Source organism: Balaenoptera physalus, assembly GCF_965194825.1.
Source record: "Balaenoptera physalus genome assembly, chromosome: 9".
NCBI lineage: Eukaryota > Metazoa > Chordata > Mammalia > Artiodactyla > Balaenopteridae > Balaenoptera > Balaenoptera physalus.
Window position 1 is genome coordinate 46,451,447 of NC_138888.1, and position 22,998 is coordinate 46,474,444.

Consider the following 22,998-nt stretch of genomic DNA (forward strand, 5'->3'; position numbering starts at 1 on the left):
AACCACGTCCTAGCTTTTACTCTCTCATACTGTTTGTGAGCACACATTAAATTCATTTACACTAAGATATAATGACACATAATCCCTTATGTTAGCCTGGCATATTAATAAGCCTTTGTGTAGTGATGTCACTTGTAGAACCCTTACTTCATTCTCGTTATAGCCCTATGGAGTGGGAAAGTTAGAGATTGTCCCCATTTTATAGAGAAGGACAAATGGTTCAGAGAATCTAAACAGCCACTGCAAGATCACTAAGGGGAGAATTTCAATAGGGGACTTGAACACAGGTTTCTTTCTGCCACCCTGTTCCACATCTTGCTGCAGTATTTGCATTTCAACAGGGATCAGAGCCCTGTGCTGAAGGTAGGTGGCTCTGAGGACTTCAGACATCGACCCAGAGATAGGAGAAGACTGATTCTTTCAGTGAAGCCCTGAGTCATGCTACATAAGTTACTGCCTTTGCCTCCACATTACCTGCAAGTTGTGTGATCACAGGCAAGTTAGAGAAAATTGTCTGAGCTTCACTTTACCTGTTTATGAAACGGAAATAACTGTATCTGCCTAGTAGGATTTTTCTGACAATTTCCTGAAATACCACCTGGATAATGTCCTTGTCACACAGTCGGTCTCAACAAACCTCCTTTTCTCTCCCCCTTTTCTTCCCCATTTTATCTACACACAAGGCAGGCCGTGCTAAGCTAGAACCCCAGCCTCACCCAGTCCCTACAAAGGGACTCTTCTTTGCTTTTGCTCTTAGCCCTTTCTCTTCTCCCCTAAATCCCTGTGTCCAACCACACCAACCTTCCTTCGCTTCTCAAACTAGCCAAGCTTTTTCCCTGCGCAGTACTTTTGCGCACACTGGTTAGTCTGGCTGAAACCTCCCTTGCCCTCCTCCAGCCCTCCTTGGTCCTTGTGCTCCAGGCATAAGCCCAAATGTCACTTCTTCAGGAAGGACGGAAGTAGCTTCCTCCTGTATTCTTTCTGACTGCATCCTGTACTTTTCCTCTGTTATTACAATTTGTAGGTGCATGTGAATCCTACATTTACCGGTTTAGTTTCTGTCTTCTCCATGAGACTATAGCCTCCCATGTTGGCCACTATCTCTGGGGCACCCAGTACAGAATCTAAAACCTAAGTCATGTTCCATAAATATTTGTGGGCTGTGTGTTGGGTGAATGCTGCTCTTCTCTCTCCCTTTTGGGATGACCTCCTACAGCCTCCTCACCAAATCATATACTACATGCCACCAAACAGCATTCCCATCGAGCCCACATACCTGACCATCTCCTTCATTTTCTTTTCCCAAAATTTATTCATACATTGTCATGAATGAGGTGGTGTTCTCTGATTGTTTCATGATTCCCTAATCACATCATCAGTTTTCCAAGGGCTAAAACTCTTTAAGGATCTTTTTTGAGATCCCCCATAAACCTCGTAGAATAGCTGGAAATGCTATCAGTGCTCAGTGTTTCCTGATGAATGAATGAACCAACCCATCAATCCTAGTATAATCCTTTTTTGTACAGAGAAAATCTTCACTCAGCAAATAGGGAGAGACTATTGCATCAAAACAATCTCTACCCACGACCCATTGCTGTTGTCCCTCTTCTGGGGTTACCATTTTGACTTTTAATGTGAAGCAAACGATCTTATCTTGAAAGGGGGATTGGATTTATATTTAATAAGAGAGACTGAATCGGAAGCTTGCATTTTTTCCCAAAATTTAATAACAGCACTAGTAAAGCCTTACACTCCTCAGCTGGCCTTATTTCAGGTATAAGAGTACAAAGCTTCCGGGTAAGCTTCTGTCTTGATGTTAGAGTGAGGCCCATAACACCAACCCTGTTTAAATTCATTGAGAGCCAGGAGGGGGTCGCATAGCAGGGCATCTAGTCTGAGCATGCTTTCAGAATCAGTCAGTCCAATCCAGGCCTGGGCAGAGGAGACGAAGGGAAACATCAGGTTACTGAGCGCCACTGTCCCCAGACATTTGAGATCCTGATAGGTACCACTGATAACCTCAGTAAGTAAAGACATAGCTTTTGATCTTACCCCCTTCCTCCGTTCACAACTAGAACAAAACGAAACAAAAAACATATCAGTAAAGCGTGTCATTGTTATGCCCCAAATAGTAACTTACTGAAGGGGGATTTCAATGGCTACATTCATCCCATTATACTGAAGTAGAACCTTTAGTTTACTGGTTGCCCTGCTGCTAAACCTCAGGTTGCTCAGTTGCTCATTTTATCAGTATTCTTTGAACGATTAACAACAAAAACATATATATATATTTACATATATATATGCATTTATGTATGCATGTAAAATTATATATGCATTTTAGTGTACTTTGACAGTTGCCCAGCAAGTTCTGTCCAGTTAGTGTCTTCCCTCTGCTTTAGTATTTGATCTTATAACACAGAGCAGGAAAACGTAGGTAAGTTTTGCTAAATAGCTGTCGTCCATGAACGTTGTCAAGGCTGGTATGGCATCTGTTCTTTGTGTGACATCACTTTATCCCCTGTATTCCCACCCCTGCTTGGCTTTGTGACAATCAACAGAACCAGTAAGAGATGATTGCTGATGAGTCCCCTTCTATCCCCATCTTTCAGGCTGCAGAAGTCCTGAAGGTTGATGGAGGGCCATGCTATTCAAACAGCAGGCATGGCTGAGACAGAAGCTCCTGGTGCTGGGAAGCCTTGCCGTTGGGAGTCTCCTGTATCTAGTCGCCAGAGTTGGGAGCTTGGATAGGTAGGTGATTAAACACATACTTATGCCTGTGTGACTTTAAATGTCTCTCGATTTAAACTTCCTTAGGACATAATTTTAAATCTATCCATTTGTTTTCCTCCTTCAAGATTCCCAAGAAGCATGTTCTTCTGCAGTATTGATTTTGATTTATTGAGGCTTTAAAAGAAAGAGATCCAAATTGCCCAAACCAAGGTGTTCATCGAGATCCATTTGTATTCTGCGTGTGTTGTTTGCTTTCAGAGAAGGGATAAAGCCATGTACAGTAAAAATATCATTTGCTATAGCTCTGTGTGCATCTGGTTGTTGACCTCTAGCCATAGCAAAATAGTGATAATGTATTTATGTATCTACATTTTGAAATTTATAAGTGGGCAATTAATGTGCTACCAAGAGAGTTAAAATTATGTATGAGTCTGTAAAGGAGCTCATCAGGTTTGGAATCCATTGCCCTGGAAAGATGGCTGCAGGCTTGGGGAGTTTTAACTATGTTAATTAACTCTGGTTTCCAGGAGCTGAACATAGCAGACAAGGAGTCTGTCGCTCAGAGTAATTGCCCAGAAAGCAATGGAAAATTCACAGAGAGGAAATTTACAGAGCTAGGGTTTGGCTCTAAATAAGCCAACAGTTGAGAGGTACTAGACCTGCAGAAGTCCAGCAATGTCAGCTGGCTTCAGATTGAATGCCACTGGACTGTCCCACATCCGGTATGATTGGAAAGGGTAGAGAAGTTAATTTCTGAAATTTGAAGCTTCCTTTTTTGCCCTTTAAAATTAATTCTTGCTGTTGAAAGACTGATGTATGTTCCTCATGAATTCAATTCCCATTTTCTATAAAAGTGCAGCCACACATTAAAATAAAAATATCTTCCTTACAGTTTTTCTTTTCTAATCTATAGATCTTATCACAGAACTATTTAACAAATAATATAACAGTGGTCTTTGCTTTCCTTCAGCCAGTATTAATTTTGACTGATAAAATGAACCCCTTTGATGCTTTTCAATTCAAAATTCCTAAGTAAACTTCCTACTCACTATGGGAAACGGTATAACCCAGAGCTTATCACTGACTCCAAGTAGTTCCCTAAAGTAGTACTTGTTATTAGTGAAGAGCCTTGAGGTGGTACCATTATCCTATGTCCATCATGGAACTTTTATATCAAGTTCTTCCCAAAACCTTTAGTTTGCTTCTAATCATTTGCTTTATTGAGTAATTGATCTAACAATCATTAACGTATTAGTTATTTAGTTGATAACTCTTTTCATTTTTAACCTGGTCTCTAGTCCCTAATGGGGTAGCTTTTATAGGGAATTGGATTGCTTGGGGGGCTTTCTCAAAACCTCTCACTTGAGAGTTCGAGCAGATTGTCTAAAATTGACACATGTTGACACAGACCTGTCCTTTAGAAACTGAAGACCCTGCTCTCTGGGTGGGAGGCTGAGCTCAATTACTTCTACTGTCCCTTCCAATCCTAAAATTTCATGTTTTTTAGTCTGGGGTCCATGCCTACTCTTTAAGGAGTGGAAATAATATGATATTTTTTCCTATCTTGAGTTAGGGAGTCCAAAAAGCAATTGTTCTGCAGGGAATGAGCTCCCATGGTAGAAGGTAAATAAAGGAAAGAAGGAAAATGACCTTTTCTAGAAGTAGAGAAATTCCTTTCGAGCTCAAACAGGGCAGACACTGTTTCAGCCTCTCTCAGCCTGGGTTGTGTGAGAGAATCAAGTCCTACAGGAAAGGAGTTGATTGACTGTTTCCTCAGTTCTCCCAAGGACAGCATCATTCAAGGTGCCTGGGAGAGAAGTCCATCCATTCCATTCAATGGATGCCTTAAGGGATTAGGGTTTTAATTCTCAACCAGAGCCCAGCAAGAGCTAAAAGATGAATTTGTGACATCCCAATCAACGTCACAATTGAAAACATACTTTGACTGTGTACGTGTTGCTCCTTATATATCTTCCATTTAGAGCTCTAACATATTAATCCTATTAACAAATTTATGAAAACAAAATTCATGTTTCTCTAAAATATTAACTGTGATTACCCCTGTTTTTTATAGTATGCCATATTTTTATGTTTTCCACAGTGAGCATAAGTTGTTTTTAGAATCATAAAAAACCCACAAAAAAGGTAAAATATGTTCATATATTTCCTTAAGCATTATGATAGATAGCTGTTTAAACATTGCCTAGGCCAAGCCCCTTCCCCTCAGTTCTGCAAAATGCCTTGGCATGACCTTGAGGTTTTTCCCTTCTCCCTTTAATTGTAAACATTACAGAAGATAAGAAAGGTACAGTGGGGTCTCTTGGGAAAGGCAGGAGACAGCCTCATTGCCACAGAGAGGGGAACATAGACTCCAAATTATTAGGGCAACTAGAAGCTTCATTTGGAGGAATTGGTTTAACAGCCATTTTGACTAATATTATACCCTTTAACAAGAAAGCGAAAATACCTTCTCAGATAAACTTAAGAAAGTTATAATGAATTCAGTTCAATTGCAGACTATACCCAAAAGGAAATTCAATTTACTAACCATATAAATTGGCCACACCAAATTAAATAGTCACTCCAACCTAATATCACTGTGATTGTTACCACAACTTTCTCTCTGAAAAAAAGCAATGGTGCTTTTTCACTGCTTAGGGCAATGTTGAAATGGAAATCCTCCTTTCTGGCTCCATCCATTGCTTTGCTTCCTTCATGAGCTTGAGTCCCGGATTTAAATGGGCTTGACGATGAGGACCTGAGGTTTCTGACACTGCCAAGGTCTTGTTGATTTCTGGTCCCAGGTGTGGTAGGTGATATACAGCACTTGCTGTTGGCATTGGGTTTGCTCGTATATTCAGCAAAGTAAAAACATAAGCCTGACCTTTTCAGATAGAAAGAGAAAGAGAAGCAGAAGAAATATGTACTCTTCTAGCTGCCCCCAAGGCCAAAGCAGAAATTCTCATAGAATGAAAAGCTCAGCAAGTGCCAAGATTGGAATTTTGCAGGTTGATGACGCAAATAGCCGAGGGCAGAGACTGGGACCTCTTTTCAGATTATATCTCAAAGATTTTTCAGAGTCATATGAGTGCAGCTGAGCTGCAAGAAAATAATACCACATGAAACCCACAAGACGTGGCCTCCTAGCTGCCCTTTAACCTCCCAGCTGAAGATTCTAATCTTCCGTCTTTCGTATTTTCTAAATGATGTTAACGGGTGGGCTGCTAAAAGGCTATTAGTATAGTTGGTGTCACTTGTCTGTCCTGTACTGTGAATGTCAGTACACGCTATAGTCAATTAAGAGCTTGGTGAATAAAAATTTTAAGAAGCACTAATAAAAATATTCCATCAATTATGTGTGCTTCATTTAATACAGAGCTGCTTAAAATAAAAATTCCCAAACATATGTTCATTATGGATTGCAGTAGGCGGAGAACAGTGGTTTTATTTATGCATTTAAAGTCTTACTCTCACTGGGGAACCAGAGAAATGAGAAATTAGTTGCAGTGAGCTCCTTAGAGCATCTCTCTGTTGCTTACAGGCTACAACCCATTTGCCCCATCGAAGGCCGATTCGGAGCCCGTGGTCAGGCTGAATTCCCCCTGCGCGCCCTGCAGTTTAAGCGTGGCCTGCTGCACGAGTTTCGGAAGGGCAACTCTTCCAAGGAGCAGGTACGCCTTCATGACCTGGTCCAGCAGCTCCCCAAGGCCATTATCATCGGGGTGAGGAAAGGAGGCACCAGGGCCCTGCTTGAGATGCTGAACCTCCATCCGGCAGTGGTCAAAGCCTCTCAAGAAATCCACTTTTTTGACAATGATGAGAATTATGCCAAGGGCATTGAGTGGTATAGGAAAAAGATGCCTTTTTCCTACCCTCAGCAAATCACAATTGAAAAGAGCCCAGCATATTTTATCACGGAGGAAGTTCCAGAAAGGATTTACAAAATGAACTCATCTATCAAGTTGTTGATCATTGTCAGGGAGCCAACCACAAGAGCTATTTCTGATTACACTCAGGTGCTAGAGGGGAAGGAGAGGAAGAATAAAACCTATTACAAGTTTGAGAAGCTGGCTATAGACCCTAATACCTGCGAAGTGAACACGAAATACAAGGCAGTAAGAACCAGCATCTACACCAAACATCTGGAACGGTGGTTGAAGTACTTTCCAATTGAGCAATTTCACATCGTCGATGGAGATCGCCTCATCACGGAACCCCTGCCAGAACTTCAACTCGTGGAGAAGTTCCTAAATCTTCCCCCGAGGATAAGTCAATACAATTTGTATTTCAATGCTACCAGAGGGTTTTACTGCTTGCGATTTAACATTATCTTTAATAAGTGCCTGGCGGGCAGCAAGGGGCGCATTCATCCAGAGGTGGACCCCTCTGTCATTACCAAATTGCGCAAATTCTTTCACCCTTTCAATCAAAAATTTTACCAGATCACTGGGAGGACATTGAACTGGCCCTAAAATAATGTCGTACAACACTATGTGTTGTGCCTGGGGACACACAATGTCTCGTCCGGATTAAAATATGCACTTTTCCTATAGACACAACTGTCCAAGTCATTTTTCCATGTATACTTGTACATACGCAGTGTGTGACCAAATATAAGATCAGCTCTTTTTCTACTGAAAATTTACAAAAAAACAAAACAAAAAACAAACCAATTTGCTATCTACATAGTTGCATCTTTTATGCTATTTACAAAAAGAAGAGGTGGTGGTACTGGGGGAAAGTGACTTCAGCTATTCTCAAAGAGTTAGTCTTCCTTTGAGTCAGAATTTGTCGCCTGCCATTTTCATAGATTTAAGCCAAAAGATTAACATGTGAAAATGTACCAATGGCTGTGAAGTTTCAGGAAGCAGAGGATTCGGTTATGCATTCTTTTCTAAGGGACAGCTGACTCTTTAATTCAGATGCTGAATTGATGCCATGAAAACAGGAAATGCTATTTTCTTATTATTTAAAAAAATGTCTTATCTCATAAAATTGACATCGTTCCAAAGTTCCTGCGGTGATTTTGCACTATCGTTTTCTCATATGGACCATGGTGTCACTTGTAGCATGTCAATCACACATCGGAAAGTCAAGTCCTTTTACTTCCGTGTTCTATGTCAATAAAGAGAAATGTCATGTACATAGTGTATATAGTTGTAAATACTGGTTTCACACTAAGTAATTCTATTTTGTAAACTGAATATGGCTATTTAATTTATTGTGAAAATTAAATTTATTGTGGTATTTAAAAAATGGAATGGATTAAAATTACTCTATGTGCAATTTTTTTTTACTCATTTTGTTTTATGTGCCCCTTGCTGGATCCCAAAGTCAAAGCTGTTTATGTGCACATGAGAGCACTTGGAAAGATGCACTTCTCCGTTGGATTTCTGTACCCTTGTGATATGAAGCAAGGTTGGATATATTTTTTAAAATATCTCAGCCATCTGGAAATCTAGTATAACAGCCACCTCAAAGAGCACTTGTGCTTCTCTGCTACAACCTTGTAACAATTAACTTACTTGCAGTTGCTCCTGGTGCTAGGAGACAGACAAGAAATACTTTAACATAATCAAGGCATAGAAGAATCACAGTTTTGTATGAACCTCTAATCAAAGTCAGACCAATAAAGAAATTAAATAAAATAAGATTAGAAAACTTGTGTAGCCTCTGTACTGAAATCTGCTGACGCTTCCGCAAACTCTCAGAAGTCCCTCTTTGAGATGAAACTACATCAGCCTGCTCAGGAATGATCAAATTACGTAGTGTTGCTATTACTAACATAAACATCTGGCTCAGATTTCCATCCAGAGAAATTAATGCTAAACTGGGTGCTTGCTAACATCAGATAGCCTGTACTATGCTTAAATATAATTCAGAAAACCTTGGAAAGAGGTATTAACAGAAAAAAAAAATAATAAGATGGATTTTTCACAGTCATGGTTGCTTATCCAGTGGAAGATGTTTAAGGGAGTTCTGTTGACATTGAGAGTGCCTAGCAAATAACAGTGGATTCCCTTTTGATTGTACTAAGTGTTGATTTTCTCCATGAGTTGTTCGTCCTGCCCAGTGATATGATGGTGAACTTTTCTAAATAAATAGCCCTTTGCCCTTCCTTGTCGGTATATGTTGCTTCTCAAGCTACAGCCTTGGTAATCATCTCTACCGTTTCAATTAGCATTGGTGCCGTTTTCTCAGCATGGAACAGGCATGACACCAGCACACACTGAGAGACCAGCTTCTCACTGACTGCGCAGTGAGTCTGGAGTGAGAGTCTTGGGTCTAAATGTCAATCACTCTCCTTTAAGCAGTGAAGGAAACCAAATATAAGGAACTTAGCATCAGACTTCTCTATGCCTCAACTCTCAGCTAACCATCAGAGTAAACTGTTTGAATACTACACTCAAGGACATAATCAACACATTATCATTAATTTTATTATAAATCTTCCTAGAGCACTCTACAGCTAGTACAGTTTTGTACCAGTAACTGTCAAAGTATGCTCCACTGGAACACTGACGTTTCAAAAACTCAGCCTAGGGCTTCCCTGGTGGTGCAGTGGTTGAGAATCTGCCTGCCAATGCAGGGGACACGGGTTCGAGCCCTGGTCTGGGAAAACCCCACATGTCGCGGAGCGACTAGGCCCGTGAGCCACAGCTACTGAGCCTGCGCGTCTGGAGCCTGTGCTCCGCAACAAGAGAGGCTGCGATAGTGAGAGGCCCGCGCACCGCGATGAAGAGTGGCCCCCGCTCGCCGCAACTAGAGAAAGCCCTCGCGCAGAAACGAAGACCCAACACAGCCATAAATAAATAAATAAATAAATAAAATTTAAAAAAAAAACAAAAAAAAAACTCAGCCTAGGTATTCCACCAGTAAAACTGAAAAATAGCAATCTTTGCCTAGACTCATAGAGACATTTTTAAAAGTAATGCATAGAAATTTTTCAATGATAATCTTTTATAGTCCAAATTTTTCTTCAACTTTGCTGCTGCTACCAAGAATATATATCAGAGTTGATTCTAAGATCCTGTTTGACTTGTGCTGTCTTTTATAATTTGTTATTTTTAGCTCAGTAAGCAAGTATTTCTTCATCACATGCAGGAAAAAAAAAAGTGTTGCAGTTTCCAGTTGTTAAATAAGTTTGAGGGTTGTTTTAAAGTCTGGAGCCTCCTCACAGGGTGTTTTTAGAGGCGGGTTTCATTTCACCAAAAAAAAAAACAAACATAAAACAAAACAAAAAACCAGTCGCAGCCACTGCTGACTGAGCTAGGTAGAAATAAAAATCCTATGACCTTAACAGCACACTCCACTGGAGGTTTCAAACCTCCTTGTTTAGAAAATGTTTCCTGTTGTCATCAAACAGGCAACCGACCTCTAGAGAAATCTACAGCTCATCCCAATAGATCCACTAGGATTCTCTTTAGTAAGTTATTCCTTTTACATCATGAAAACTTTGCATTTCTTCCAGAGGCTTGGTGGCACCATACGGTTCCGTGAAACGGTTCAAGCTGCAAAGAGTAAAAAACTGTTTAAGCAATGGGGAGGTTTCTGCTGGATTGTAAAGCTGAAACTACACCATTTTGGAAGCCAGGGAATTCCAATTATAATTGTACAAACAGGAACAGGAGTCCCAAGGGAGTGAGAGAGATTAGGGAACAGAGAGAAAAGGAGACATGCAAACCCACAGACAGACATCAAATTCCAAGTCCATCTTGTAGTCACCTGAAATCACCTCACAAAAACCTTCAGTTGATGAAGGTATTAATTTTTCCCACTAATTACACTGTAGTATAGGAAAAATTTAAGACATCAGGGTCTTTAGCTGATGTGTGATAAAGCAAGGGCACGTAAACCTATTGTAATCACATCTGATCTTAGATTTGGTTCCTTTTGTGTTGATGGACCAGCAGTTGCCAGAACAGTTTCCACTAAAGCTGATGAAGCCTTGTGAGAGCACTGCTTGGGGTGGTGCCCCTGGAACAAGGGCCCTGCTGGAGGACAAGCTCCAGGACCAGTGAAAAACTCCTGGGATGCTGCTAAGGGAAGGTAAGAACCAAGGACAAGTGCGGCCCCAAATCCAGCCCTGCCAATAAGCTTGTGCTTTGTGCAGTTATCAGTCTGCTAAATTGGATTGCCTTCATAAGCTTAATTTGAGAATTTTCCATGGATGGAAAATTTCAAATGATCATAAATAGTGTCTGCCTGCTGAAGTCTTTTGTACTCTTTTCACACACTCAGCAGCCATTTTCCACTTATGAGAACAGACACAGTCTAAGCAGAAAAGAAAACTTTGCTGAAAACATTCCCTCTAAAAATGACTAAATACAGCAAAATCTTAGCAATTCAGGCTAACAAGGTGAAATTATTTTAAAGCAAATTCATTGCAATTATTCCCAAGTAGACAAAGTACCAAACTATACTAACAGTGCATTGATAAGTAAATATCTAATTGCACCAGCTTTACAAAATAAAAGCCTCTTAATTGGCATATTTTTTTCCTAAATGGGTGTTACTTCAAGTATTTCAAAACAGTCTGTCCTCTTAAGTAGGTTACTCAGGCCCCCTAGTATCTGTTTATGAATTTTTATAGCAAACCTTTCTTTTACAGCTAGTGCAAGGATGAAATTTAGGCCAAAATATGATCATTTGGTAAGGTTCTTATAAATGATACCTTATGATACATCTTACAAGAACAATTTCTTTATGTTTTATGCTTCTAAAGATTTATTTCCAATTACATTTTATCGTAGCTTTAAGGAATAAGAGTGCTATTTCATAATGATTAAAAGTGGATTGGTGCATTGAAAAGGCAGAATTGAACTGAGAGCAATATGCATTTCCCACAGAAAGCACCTGATTGGTATTCCAAGAACAAGTGTCTGTTATTTAAAGGCAGCTCAGTCGAAAAGCAATAGCCTTTCAATCATATCAAGGAGGCAGCAGCATGCTTGGTACCTTATCGGGCTAGTTCCATCACTTCTGAATTTGTGAACCGTATCAGTCTACCAGGTCTTGGGGAGCTGTTGGTGAAAGGGTTTATTGTTTCTAAACATACATATCATCCCCCTTTAAAAAGAGTCCACCAAGAAGGTGAGTTGCTCCCAGAAGATTGGTAACATCATTTCAAAGAGCTGGCTCACCTCCAGCGTTTCTAAATGCACACAGCTTTGCTTTACATTACCTGTTCTTTAACGGCACCAGAGAACAATCTTTAAGACCAACTGCAAAACTGCCTGTTTCTTTGGTAAGGCCACGCTGATGGCATCCTCCATCTGTGGCTCATTTTTTCCAGGAATGAGGCAAAGGTGTCCTTTCAAAGACAGTTCTCTGGGTATGCTGACCATGGAAGAGTCATACTCTCTCCTTGCCACCAAGCTTCTGGCTATAGGTCCACCCATCCAGAGACTTATATCGGGAGATACAGGAGAAAGAAAGAACTGAACACAACATTCTCCTGCAAGTAAAGTACCGTAACGTTTTCAAAAGTGTTTAGGAAATATATTGGTTTCATTGAAAACAAAAGAAATATAAGCTAAATGTAAGTGAAATGGGCAAGTCAATTCATCTCTTTGGGCTTGAGCTTTCTATTAAATAAAATAGGAGCATCAGATTAGGGGATGTTTAAGCTCTTTCAAGATAACATCATACCATCAGATGAAAATGATTATTGGAGCATGCTTTTGACAGTGAATGTCACAGAGTTGAGGGCATGAAGGTGGAGAGGAAAGAGGGGTTAGACTCAATGTACTTAGCTGTTCCTGTGCGTAGAATCTCTCCCAAAAGTTTCATATCTATGGTTTGTCTTTTAAGGGATATTCTTTTTCACTCTTCCCTTGTAACTTAATTTTCTTTCTAGTCAACCTTATTCTTGGCTTTGGCTTCCATTTTGCCTGTCACTTCCTGCATTAATTAACTTTTGTTGCATAACAGACCACCCTCGAAACATCCTAATTAGCTCAGGATTCTGTTGCTTATCTGGGCAGTCCTTCTGGTCTGGTCCAGCTTGGCTCCACACTGCTGGCCTTCCTCGTGCAGGCCTGTGGTTTCTGGCAGGTCAGCTGGTGACTGGATGATCTAAGGTGATCACTCTTAAATGTTGGTGGCTTGTGCTGCTGATTGATTGGTGCTACTTGCCAATACTGACTATTGGCTCAATGACAAAGGTGCCTGGGTCACATGTGTCTCACCACTTGGTAGACTCACTCGGGTGTCTTCATGGTAGTCAGAGGGGTGTAAAGAATAGCAAGAGATGGCAAATCCCAACGTGCAAGCATTCTTCAAGCACCTGTTTGCATCCTGTTTGTTATTTCTCATTGGCCAAAGTACGTCACACGGTCAAGCCCATAGTCAGCGTGAGAGGGGATGACACAAAAGTGTGTATAGGAGAGAAAATTATCGTGGCCATTTCTGCAAATATGGACCACATCTCTCAACCGTGATTCTATCATAGTGAAAGTTATAACAATTATAGTAATAATTCACAAAACAACTTTATCTTCCTCCATTCCTGAAGAAACATGATGATAATAAGAAGGGTGGTAGGCAGAATAATGCCCTCCTTCCAAAGACATATACATCCTAACCTCAGGAACCTGTGAATATGTTACCTTACATGGCAAAAGGGACTTTGTAGATGTGATGAAGTGAAGGACTTCGAGATGGGGAGAGTTTTCTGGATTATCTGGGTGGGCCCAATGTAACCACAGGGTCCTTAAAGGTAGGAGAGAGAGAGAGAAAAGGGGACAGTCAGAGAGATGTTGATAATGGAAAAATGGGTTTAGACTTTGGGGACCTTTGGGGACCTTCAGAGAGATGCAGCATTGCTGGCTTTGAAGATGGAGAGAGGTGGCCACAAGCCAAGGAATATAGGCAACTTTAAGAAGCTGGAAAAGGCAAGGAAATAGTTTTCCCTAGATCCTCCGGAAGGAAACATAGCCCTGCCGACACCTTAATTTTAGCCCAGGGAAACTTGTGTTGGACTTTTAAATGTACAGAAATGTGAAAGAATAAGTTTTTGTTGTTTTAAGCCACTAAGTTTGTGGTAAGTTGTTACAGTAGCCTTAGAAAATGAGGGCAAGAAATCAGGGGAAACAGAGCACTCACCAAATGCTGGTGTGTTTAATCAGCTTATGCTCCTCCAGCGTCGCAGGGTGAGGGGCAGCAGCCGTCAGTCACAAAGGGCATTTCCAAACAAAGCAAGCAGAAGTCCTGAAGCATAGGACCTCAAGGATAGCACCCCTGCAAGTTCCCAAAGGTGAATGCAGGCAGAGTGACCCTCAAGGAGACAATTCCCTGGTCATTGAAACACAGAGCAAGTCTCTTTTCTTCTGGGACACCTCCACTGTAGCCCAACGGGTAAGAAACAGTTTAATGGTAAATTGCAGCTAAGTTTACGGCAAGGTCTAGATTATGTGACATTTAAAAGTATCTTTAACATTTTGGTTTTCACGCCGAAAAACTAAAACATTTTCGGTCTTCTTACAAGTCCATAAAATCTAGCCTTGACCCAGAATATCTGAAATCTCCAAAGATCAGAGCCAGGAGCCTTATTTTAGATTGGTCCCAAGATCTCCTCCAAATGGCCTTGGAAATTGTCCTGTGAGGAAAACAACCTGAGATTCTTTCTCCTGACCTTAATGAAATTCAGAGGCATTTATTGATCACCTAATATGTTCCTAGCTTCTGAAAGATTTACCGAACAATTACTAAAGGTCACTAGGAAAGCCAGAGTTAGAGGTGTGACTAGAATACAGCCCTCCAGAATTCCAGCCACTTGTCAAGAAAAGTCTCTAAATGGTTCTATTTATTATTTATGTCTACCTACTTCCTAAAAGGATTTGAGGTGGCAATTTTCTAATTAAAATTTGTTTCTAATCTCTTTCTAATCTTGTTTTATTGGCTGCATTTCAATCCTCTTGTACTTAATCAACCTTGAATGGTAACATGTATTGAGTCTGTATAAAAATATGAATTAGCATTAAAATTAAAATGTACGCACATTTAGTACACATGTAATGTTTATGGACATATTTGTATTTGTAAGCTTGTTGAAAGAAGCTGATGATAATGGTTCATTATGGGACTAATCAAAACCATTCTTTTGTTAGTGATTATCTGTCAAATTTGCACAGCTGCCTTCTAAAAATCACATTCCAAAGGTGTCACAGTCCAGCCAAACACAGTGAATACACATAAAGAAAAGAAAAATTCAATAAATTAATATTTCAAAAGCACATTAACCGATCTGGAAACAAATATTTTGATAAAAGAATACAATTTGCCTAATTAAAGTGTCACTACATATAGTATAAGTTTCAGTGGTAAAAAATATATGTTTATTTGTCTTGCTAATTCAAGAATTTTGAAGGTGCTCACATGGGAAATATTATACCTGCCACCATTGTGTGCTGTGCATGTGGACACGTGTGTATGCGCGTGCACACGTGTGTGTGGTTCTTGACAATTCTATAACAGTGTCTCATCCTCATGTGATTATCACATTACTCTTCAGCTTGATCATCACAAGTCTTCCACCTTGGAATTGTATCAGGTTTCTCTGAAAACACAGTAAAAATTAATATTAATAATGAAAATAATTATATGACAACAGTATAATTAATAACGAAACAGTGATTCATTCATTCAATCCACAAAGTCTAATTGAACAACTATCACTAGATTCTGAGTTATTTTTCATTATTTATTTATTTATTTTTGGGTGCATTGGGTCTTCGTTGCTGTGCGCGGACTTTCTCTAGTTGCGGCGAGCGGGGGCTACTCTTCATTGCGGTGCAAGGGCTTCTCATTGCGGTGGCTTCTCTTGTGCAGAGCATGGGCTCTAGGTGCGCGGGCTTCAGTAGTTGTGGCTCGCAGACCCCAGAACACAGGCTCAGTAGTTGTGGCGCACGGACTTAGTTGCTCCGCTGCATATGGGATCTTCCCGGACCAGAGATCGAACCCGTGTCCGCTGCATTGGCAGTCGGATTCTTAACCACTGCACCACCAGGGAGGCCCCATTTTTCATTACTTTTAAATTTAAAGATAAATTTAAGAACAATGTGTTTACTTGGTATTATTATCTGCATCTATTGTGCTTGAGGCACTAATTTTAAATTGCTTGAAATTAGTAAGTACAAACCTCCAAGCCTAAAACTCTGAGAGCATGGCATTGATAACTCTTTCTGGGAAACAACACTGAAATTAAAAGTTTTTTGAGGTGAGGGGCCAGAATCATCATGACAGAATAGCCCCAGTGCTCTGCGTGGGAAAGAGCCACCTCATGGGAAAGACTGCAAAGGGACCAGACACACACTGAGCATTATCTGTGTTTATACCCACAGAATGACCAGCTGACTTCAGTTACACAAACCCTTAATTTGGATAGAGTTTGTTGAAATTGGTCAAATTGGTGACTATGTGATTGTCCTCAAAAAAAGTTACTTCAATCTTTCCAATTTCTCCTTCAAACAATATCTTTGAAATATCTGGAGAAAGAACTTAACAACTCTTTATGTGAAATTACTTCTTTCTCCATCTCTTTGGCTGACTCATGCCCCCCATGGGCCCCGGCCCCTGCAACGTGCTCTCAGAGCATTCAGGAGCCCTCAACAGCTCCTTAGCTCTGCTGACACACAGCCAGCCAGCACCACAGGCCACCGTCAGGAGTGGCTATCTGTCAGTACTGCAGCCAACCCTGCTGGGCACTGTGGCTTCCCAGCTGGCATTGCCACCATCTCCACATCCCCAAAGGCCTATGGCAATGTATGTATGGGTATGTGTTGGGTGTGTGTGTGTAAGGGGCGGGGCGGGGGGGGGAGATCCTGTCTCTCCTTATGTTATACTCCCTTTTTTTTTTTTTAATTTTTTTTCTTTTATTTATTTTTTATTTTTATTTTTTATTAATTTATTTATTTTTGGCTGTGTTGGGTCTTCGTTTCTGCGCGAGGGCTTTCTCTAGTTGCGGCAGGCGGGGACCACTCTTCATCGCGGCGTGCGGGCCACTCACTATCGCGGCCTCTCTTGTTGCGGAGCACAAGCTCCAGACACGCAGGCTCAGTAGTTATGGTTCACGGGCCCAGTTGCTCCGCGGCATGTGGGATCTTCCCAGACCAGGGCTCGAACCCGTGTCCCCTGCATTGGCAGGCAGATTCTCAACCACTGCGCCACCAGGGAAGCCCTATACTCCCTTTTAAGAAGTACAAAAGTCATCCTATGTAGATATCAAAAAAGGTGCCCTTTCCACTCTGTGTTCAGAATCCACCCTCTCCATAAGGCCAGGCTACAGTGGAAGACAAATCTGAGTAACAGACCCCATGGTAAACTCAGAATCTCATGATAGGTGTTCAATAAACCTTTGTGGATTGAACAGCTGAATGACTCTTTCCTGATGATGATGGAGACTTTACTGCTGGATTAAGCGTGTCTGCCTGTCTCTTTCTTCCCTTAGAATGGGACCTCTGCCCAGGAGATTCTAAGGTCCTTTATGCAAATAGATCTCTGGTGGCCAACCCACCATACAGCCAGACGTGTTCCCCAGCAATGGACATAATGCAGGCTTTTGCTGGGCTCCTGAACGCCCATTATACTTTTAATGCATTGTAAGATACAGATGCTAAGAACCAAGGGCTAGCTTCAGACTCTACACTTCAAAGACCTTTTCATGCCAGGAACCAGCATGACAGTTTAAATCACTTCTCTCCTTTATGTCTCATAATATACGACAGTGAGGCAGCAGATGTCAACTTCTATTTATAAGAGTCCTGGCCCCTCAATAACATGGATCCCTAAATTTTCTCTATTAAACTGTTAAATTTTACACTTAATTTAGCATAAAGTAAAATTGTGAATTTCAAAAATAATGACCAAAACAATAAACTAATTGCCACTTTCATCACAGTAAACCATGCTCTGAATATCATTGTTTAGGGTTTTACAGTATTAAAGGTGAACAGCTTAGTTCACTAATGGTATAGAAGTACATACAGCTCACTGTTGTCGTTTTTAATTACACTTGACTTCTACCTCTTTTTCATGTTAACACATCTTAGCCTGAGAATGTGCAGACACAATACGGTGGACTCAAAGAGAAGTAGACCATTCATAGGCCACAAAGACACTGGGAAAAAAAACAGGAATCTATGTATACACAATAACTCTCCAGTCACAGAGTAGAACAAACACCCACTTTTATTTGCTTTGACACATTTAGGAAATCATTATTAGATATTAATTAAAGAATGATTAAAGCTAATTATTTGGTGAAGGCTCCATATGTCCAAATAAAATAACCAGACCATGGATGATCTACTTCTTTCTACTCTAATAGTGGAAGTCCCTGCAAATTGAAATTGTCATTCCCTGAGTCTAGTTGATTCTTGCGTCTCAGTTGATTGGTTACATCATATGGACACAGGCAAATCTTTTAGGAACATACTTTGATGCATGAATGATTTTGGAAAATTCAGCAAGTGAAGAGGCAGCAGCTGTGAATACATGAAAAGTCTTGACCTGAGTATCCACCTGTCAATAGAGTTACACCTGTCAGGGCAGGATGGTAATATGGTTAACATCTACCCACTGGGCTGCTTATTTCAGTATCTCACAGGTAATTCTGGCAGAAACTCAAAAGAAATGTTTCTGCCAGTTCCTACCCCTCATGTTGCAGATAAGCAGCCCAGCTGGAGAACCATTATTCTCTATTCTAAAATGTAGGTGTTGACTTTATTGTCTTAGTAAATGCAGCATCATTAAGAGAATGGTGTCTTTGGGACTTCACTGGCAGTGCAGTGGTTGAGACACCGTGCTTCCCATGCAAGGGGCACAGGTTCTATCCCTGGTCGGGGAACTAAGATCCCACATGCCGCGGGGCCAGGAAATAAAAACAGAGAGAGAGAGAGAATGGTGTCTTTGTTTAACATTTCTTCTCATTGTAAGCAACTTTAGGACAAGTATTGTCATCGACATTTCCCTTTCCCTTGAAGGCCACAGACTCACACTTTGCACCATAGTAAATAATTTTTAAAAATGTTTTTCAAATGAAAAAATTATAACTATTTATTTAAATAATATCAAGAATCTTGAAAATTCATAATTTGCTGAAAAATAGCTTCTCATGCACAATACCACTCAGAGCCCACCAAATATGGATGATCGTAGATACATGCATTTAGTGTAGGACCCATCACAGGGGGTGCAAGGAGGGCCATTTGCTCCAAGACTCACACTGGCGAAGAGGTCACAGTTGGACTGGTGACATTACCTCCAAATGAGATTAGACTGCTGTTCCTGAAAAACTCTGACTTATCTTATTTTTTGACATTTTTTTCCCAGACCACCTTTTATTACATCAGAAAATCAACACTAGGCACTAGATCTTGCAAAATATGTTCTGACCAACTCTAAACTTTCTGAAATTAAATATGCGCAACCACTGTAAGGTTTTTAATGAACAAAACAGTTAAATACAAACTTTCATTTGCAAAATAGATTACTGTATAACTGGCAACCTCAGAGCCAAGTACTAACTTTTCTCGCACAGATTTCAGCGGCAGTGGAATGGGGAGATGTAAATCCTAATGAGTACCAAACTTAATTTTGGCTTTATATATAGAAAAAAACTTTGAGGAAAAATAGCTTTAAATTGAATAGTATCTTTTGAAATAAACAGCTCAGTCCAGCACTTACATATGTGAGGTTTATACTCAACCAGATCTGGGATGAAAATGAAGATTTAGGGTTTACAGTGACTTTAAATCCAGTTTCAAGAGTAGCCAAGTCACCTCATTTCCAGAAAGGGAAGTCTCTTTAGGATGACCACGACACTCTTCTGAAGACACTTGGATAGCCAGAGTTCCTTGGCCACAATTCCACTTTTCCACGACACCGTGCCAGTGCTGTAGTGTGGAACTTCCTCTGAAAGGCAGCCAGAGCCCTACACCACAGCACTTCGCCTGGCATTTTCAAGCCTCAAAAAAAAAAAAAGACCTCCTGCTTCAAGTCTGCAGTTATGGCTCTGGCTAGAGAAGTTAATTAACCCTTCCCCTCCCCACTGCTTTCCCTCCTGATCTTCAGCAGGGAGTGGCAGCTTAACATTCCTTTCAGAAATAAATAGTTCAAATGAGTAATTTAGAGTTAACTTTAAAAGAGCAGGAGAAAATAGCCACTGACCATTGTTTGCAAATGAGTGAGAGAATGAATACACATGAACAAACACACAGAAGAAACAAATCATAGAATAAATCCTTCATTTCCCACATTCATAGGGAAAAAAAATCTTAAAAAAAGAGTATTAATTAGCGTTTGTTCTTGTGTGGGTTGAGAGTCCAGGGCTCTGAGCAGGCATGGCCTTATGAACAGGGTTGCAAGCAGCCCTCCGCACACCAAGTCAGGACTAGGGTGCAGAGAGGGGCCTTCATGCACTTCTGACAGCTCAGTACCTGTGAGAGAACAGAGGTGATGCAGGGACTTTTTAACCCACAATGCATGAGGTATAGGGAAATGTCCATCCGTGAAAGAACCACCAGCAGCTGGAGGGACCACGGCAGGGCATTCTCACAGCAACTGCTGATGAAGGATTTCCCACACCATCTTCTTCTGGAACAGAGGCATCTGGTGCTGAGTAAATGTGATGGGTTTGTCCCTAGAGATATAATCTGCATATTTATAAGTAATCACTCCCATTCAACTGTTGAGGAATCTCATGTGCCTTCATTCGGTAGTGGGTCCACTCTAAAACATTCAGGTCAATATTTCTTTTGGTCTTACTTTCATCCTGTAAATACTGAAAGAGAATCTCACAGATCCTGTGGCCCTTTTGTCCCATAGAATCCAGATATTTAAGACACATTTTTCTTAGGTCTGTCACTACCAGGCTCCAAGGTACCTTCCAATGAATAGGCACCAGAATAAGTTCCTGTTCAAAGAGACTGACCCCTTTGGTCCATCTTTTCACTGCTTGGTAACCCCCAGACTTTAATTTTGGATAGAAGAAAGTACTGAATGCATAAAGTGCTAGATACCCTTGTTTTTTATTTCTTTCCACCAGGAGATTCATGTAAAAATTAATGACTTCATCATTGAGCCAGTGATAGTTCTTCAAGGTCTGGATGTCTCCTGGAGTGATTCGTAATTTGAAAGCGCTACTTAGGATCTCATCCTGTGGGCCATGGCCTAGAGCATTACTGATTTCCTTTTCCATGTCCTCTGTAAGTCCAAGAAGATCATCTGTCCTTTTATCCCTCTCTTTGCTTGAGCAATTTTTTTCTTTTGTCTCAAGTATTGACATCTTCCTCCTGAGTCAGCCATTGTTTCCCCTGCCCAGGCGGAGTCGGGCTGACACTTCTTCAGATAGGTCAGGCTCCAGCTAGAGTCCCCTCCTACCTTCATTTTCAAGTCTGATTCCAACTGTCTTCTCTGTGTCAGAAATTTTCCCCTTTGGACACCTCTTTTCACTCCTCACTGAACATAGAGGTCCCCTTGTTTCAACAACTCTATATTGTTTTGGAACAAACTGAGTTGTTTTGACTCCATGACTTTGCTCTTGCCCCCAGCCTTTGGTCTTTCATGTGTCCATCTGACTTCTTTGAGAACTATGGTGAGTTGAAGTTACAGGTGGAACAGAGTTTCCATGACCACCTTCTTTAAGTCACTCTAATAACCTTTGGCATTTCTCTCTTTCCTCTTTTTGAACACCCTCGTCCACAGTACAATGGGGACACCTCAGACCCTTGCCACCCTCTTAAGAAATCATCTCTGTTACAACCTGTTCCTGAGGCTTCCACATTAAGGAACTCTCCAGATTGCCTTTGCTATGGTGACGGCCACCTGGTCTTCTATTACAGGCTTCTGAGCTCAAAGTAAAACCAAAGGAAGGCAGGACTCTGCATGGCTGATCTCGAGTAACTTGTCACTCTGATCTTTGGATAGGCACTTATTCCATTAGGAGATTTATTACCCAGTTTCAGCATGTTGCTCCAGGATCCAGAACCTGTCAGTTCAGAAGATGAAGAGTTCGAAAATACCTTTCCTGAAGGAACCACATTCCGTGTTCTATTACAAACAGAAGTTACAATGGGCTTTGTGGTCAGCTGGAATGGGAATCCAAATAAGCTGGCAGCATTGTAGAGACTGTTTTTCACCTGGTGAATAAAGCAATCTAATCTCGGTCTTTTGGCTGGTATTTCATCAGTGTCCACTGTAGAAAATAGAGTGAGTCACCTCTGCCTGGGTCTCGTCTGCCAGTTGGTGCCTTCGATGTCCTGTCCACAGTAGAGGCATGGACCACTGCCCCTCCACTGACCAAGGAGTGGGATTATCCTTAACCCCAAATCCACTACTGCCGGAGCCATTCTCAGACCTAGGAACTCGTCACTGGAGGCCCAGAAGAGAATCCCAAAACCACACGGAGTACAAGGATATTGAGATTTCTGCCCTTGGTTTGGATAACTTGCACCCATGTACCACCAGAGGAGCACAACCTCATTGCTTCAGTTTTCATAGGGTATCCTAACCAGTTACCCTAGTTTTCCAAAAAGTATTTTTTGACATATTTTGTTAATACACCCGAAACCTCAGAAAATGGTAGGCCCCTCGACCTATGAGAGGCAACAGTCTCAGACTTCTGGACCTAAACTCAGGCACAACAGGATCAGTAGGGTGGAGGGGGTGTCCCTTTAGCATATTCACTTTGCTTGTCCTAGTCAATTGGGTTGAGAAACAATAGCATGGGATCCACAGGCCTGCAGGAGAATGCACTTTCTTTCGAGCAGGGCGAGTGCTAGCCGGGAGAAAAAGTACAGGAACACTAACCCGTATTCCCATGGAAATGCTCTGGTTTCAACATTCCTTTTGAAAAACATAGCTTCTCTAGTAAGTTGGTCACACTCCAAGAGGAATTAAGCTTGAAAGATAACAGGACTTCAAAAGCCAGATCGAAAAGACCAGACCCGAGGCTGTGAAAGGCATTCAGAAGAGAGAAGCGTTTTAACTCAGCTTTCAAAGCATGTTCTCCCTCCTCTTTGAAAATTTCTGACACTCTCAGAGTTGCTGAAGATTTTCCCATCCGAGACATCTTTCATCAGAAAACCATGAAATAACAAAAATCTCTCTCCAGGTAGAATAGGAGGAAAATGTGAAAGTAAGTTCAAGTAAGTTGCCACTTGTTCTGCTTATTCTTGAGCCTAATACATCATCTCCAAGAAAGTTACTAGGGTCTTACTTATCTCACTGCAAATTAGCAGGATGCACATCCTACTGTGAGTGGAA

General features: G+C 41.0%; 1 protein-coding gene, 1 long non-coding RNA gene and 1 pseudogene across 5 annotated transcripts in view; 2 read left to right on the forward strand and 1 right to left on the reverse strand.

Moving 5' to 3' along the window:
- Positions 1 to 8,851, forward strand: part of HS3ST5 (heparan sulfate-glucosamine 3-sulfotransferase 5) — a 277,255-nt gene extending 268,404 nt beyond the window's left edge. For all 3 annotated transcript variants that reach the window (XM_082475407.1, XM_082475409.1, XM_082475408.1), the window contains exons 3-4: positions 2,613 to 2,751; positions 6,275 to 8,851. In XM_082475407.1, the coding sequence (XP_082331533.1) occupies positions 2,645 to 2,751; positions 6,275 to 7,205 (1,038 nt within the window). In that variant the 5' untranslated portion in view covers positions 2,613 to 2,644 and the 3' untranslated portion in view covers positions 7,206 to 8,851. The remainder of the gene's footprint in view (positions 1 to 2,612; positions 2,752 to 6,274) is intronic.
- Positions 8,852 to 9,917: 1,066 nt separating this feature from the next.
- LOC309667237 lies at positions 9,918 to 21,901 on the forward strand. Its single transcript, XR_014267649.1, has 2 exons — positions 9,918 to 10,782; positions 21,439 to 21,901. It is a non-coding gene; the product is annotated as an uncharacterized lncRNA (long non-coding RNA).
- Positions 12,411 to 21,401, reverse strand: LOC309666558 (sentrin-specific protease 2 pseudogene; annotated as a pseudogene). The gene is made up of 2 exons: positions 21,393 to 21,401; positions 12,411 to 21,292 (listed from the first exon to the last, which is right to left on the reverse strand). The product of its transcript is annotated as a sentrin-specific protease 2 pseudogene (transcript).
- Positions 21,902 to 22,998: the final 1,097 nt, after the last annotated feature.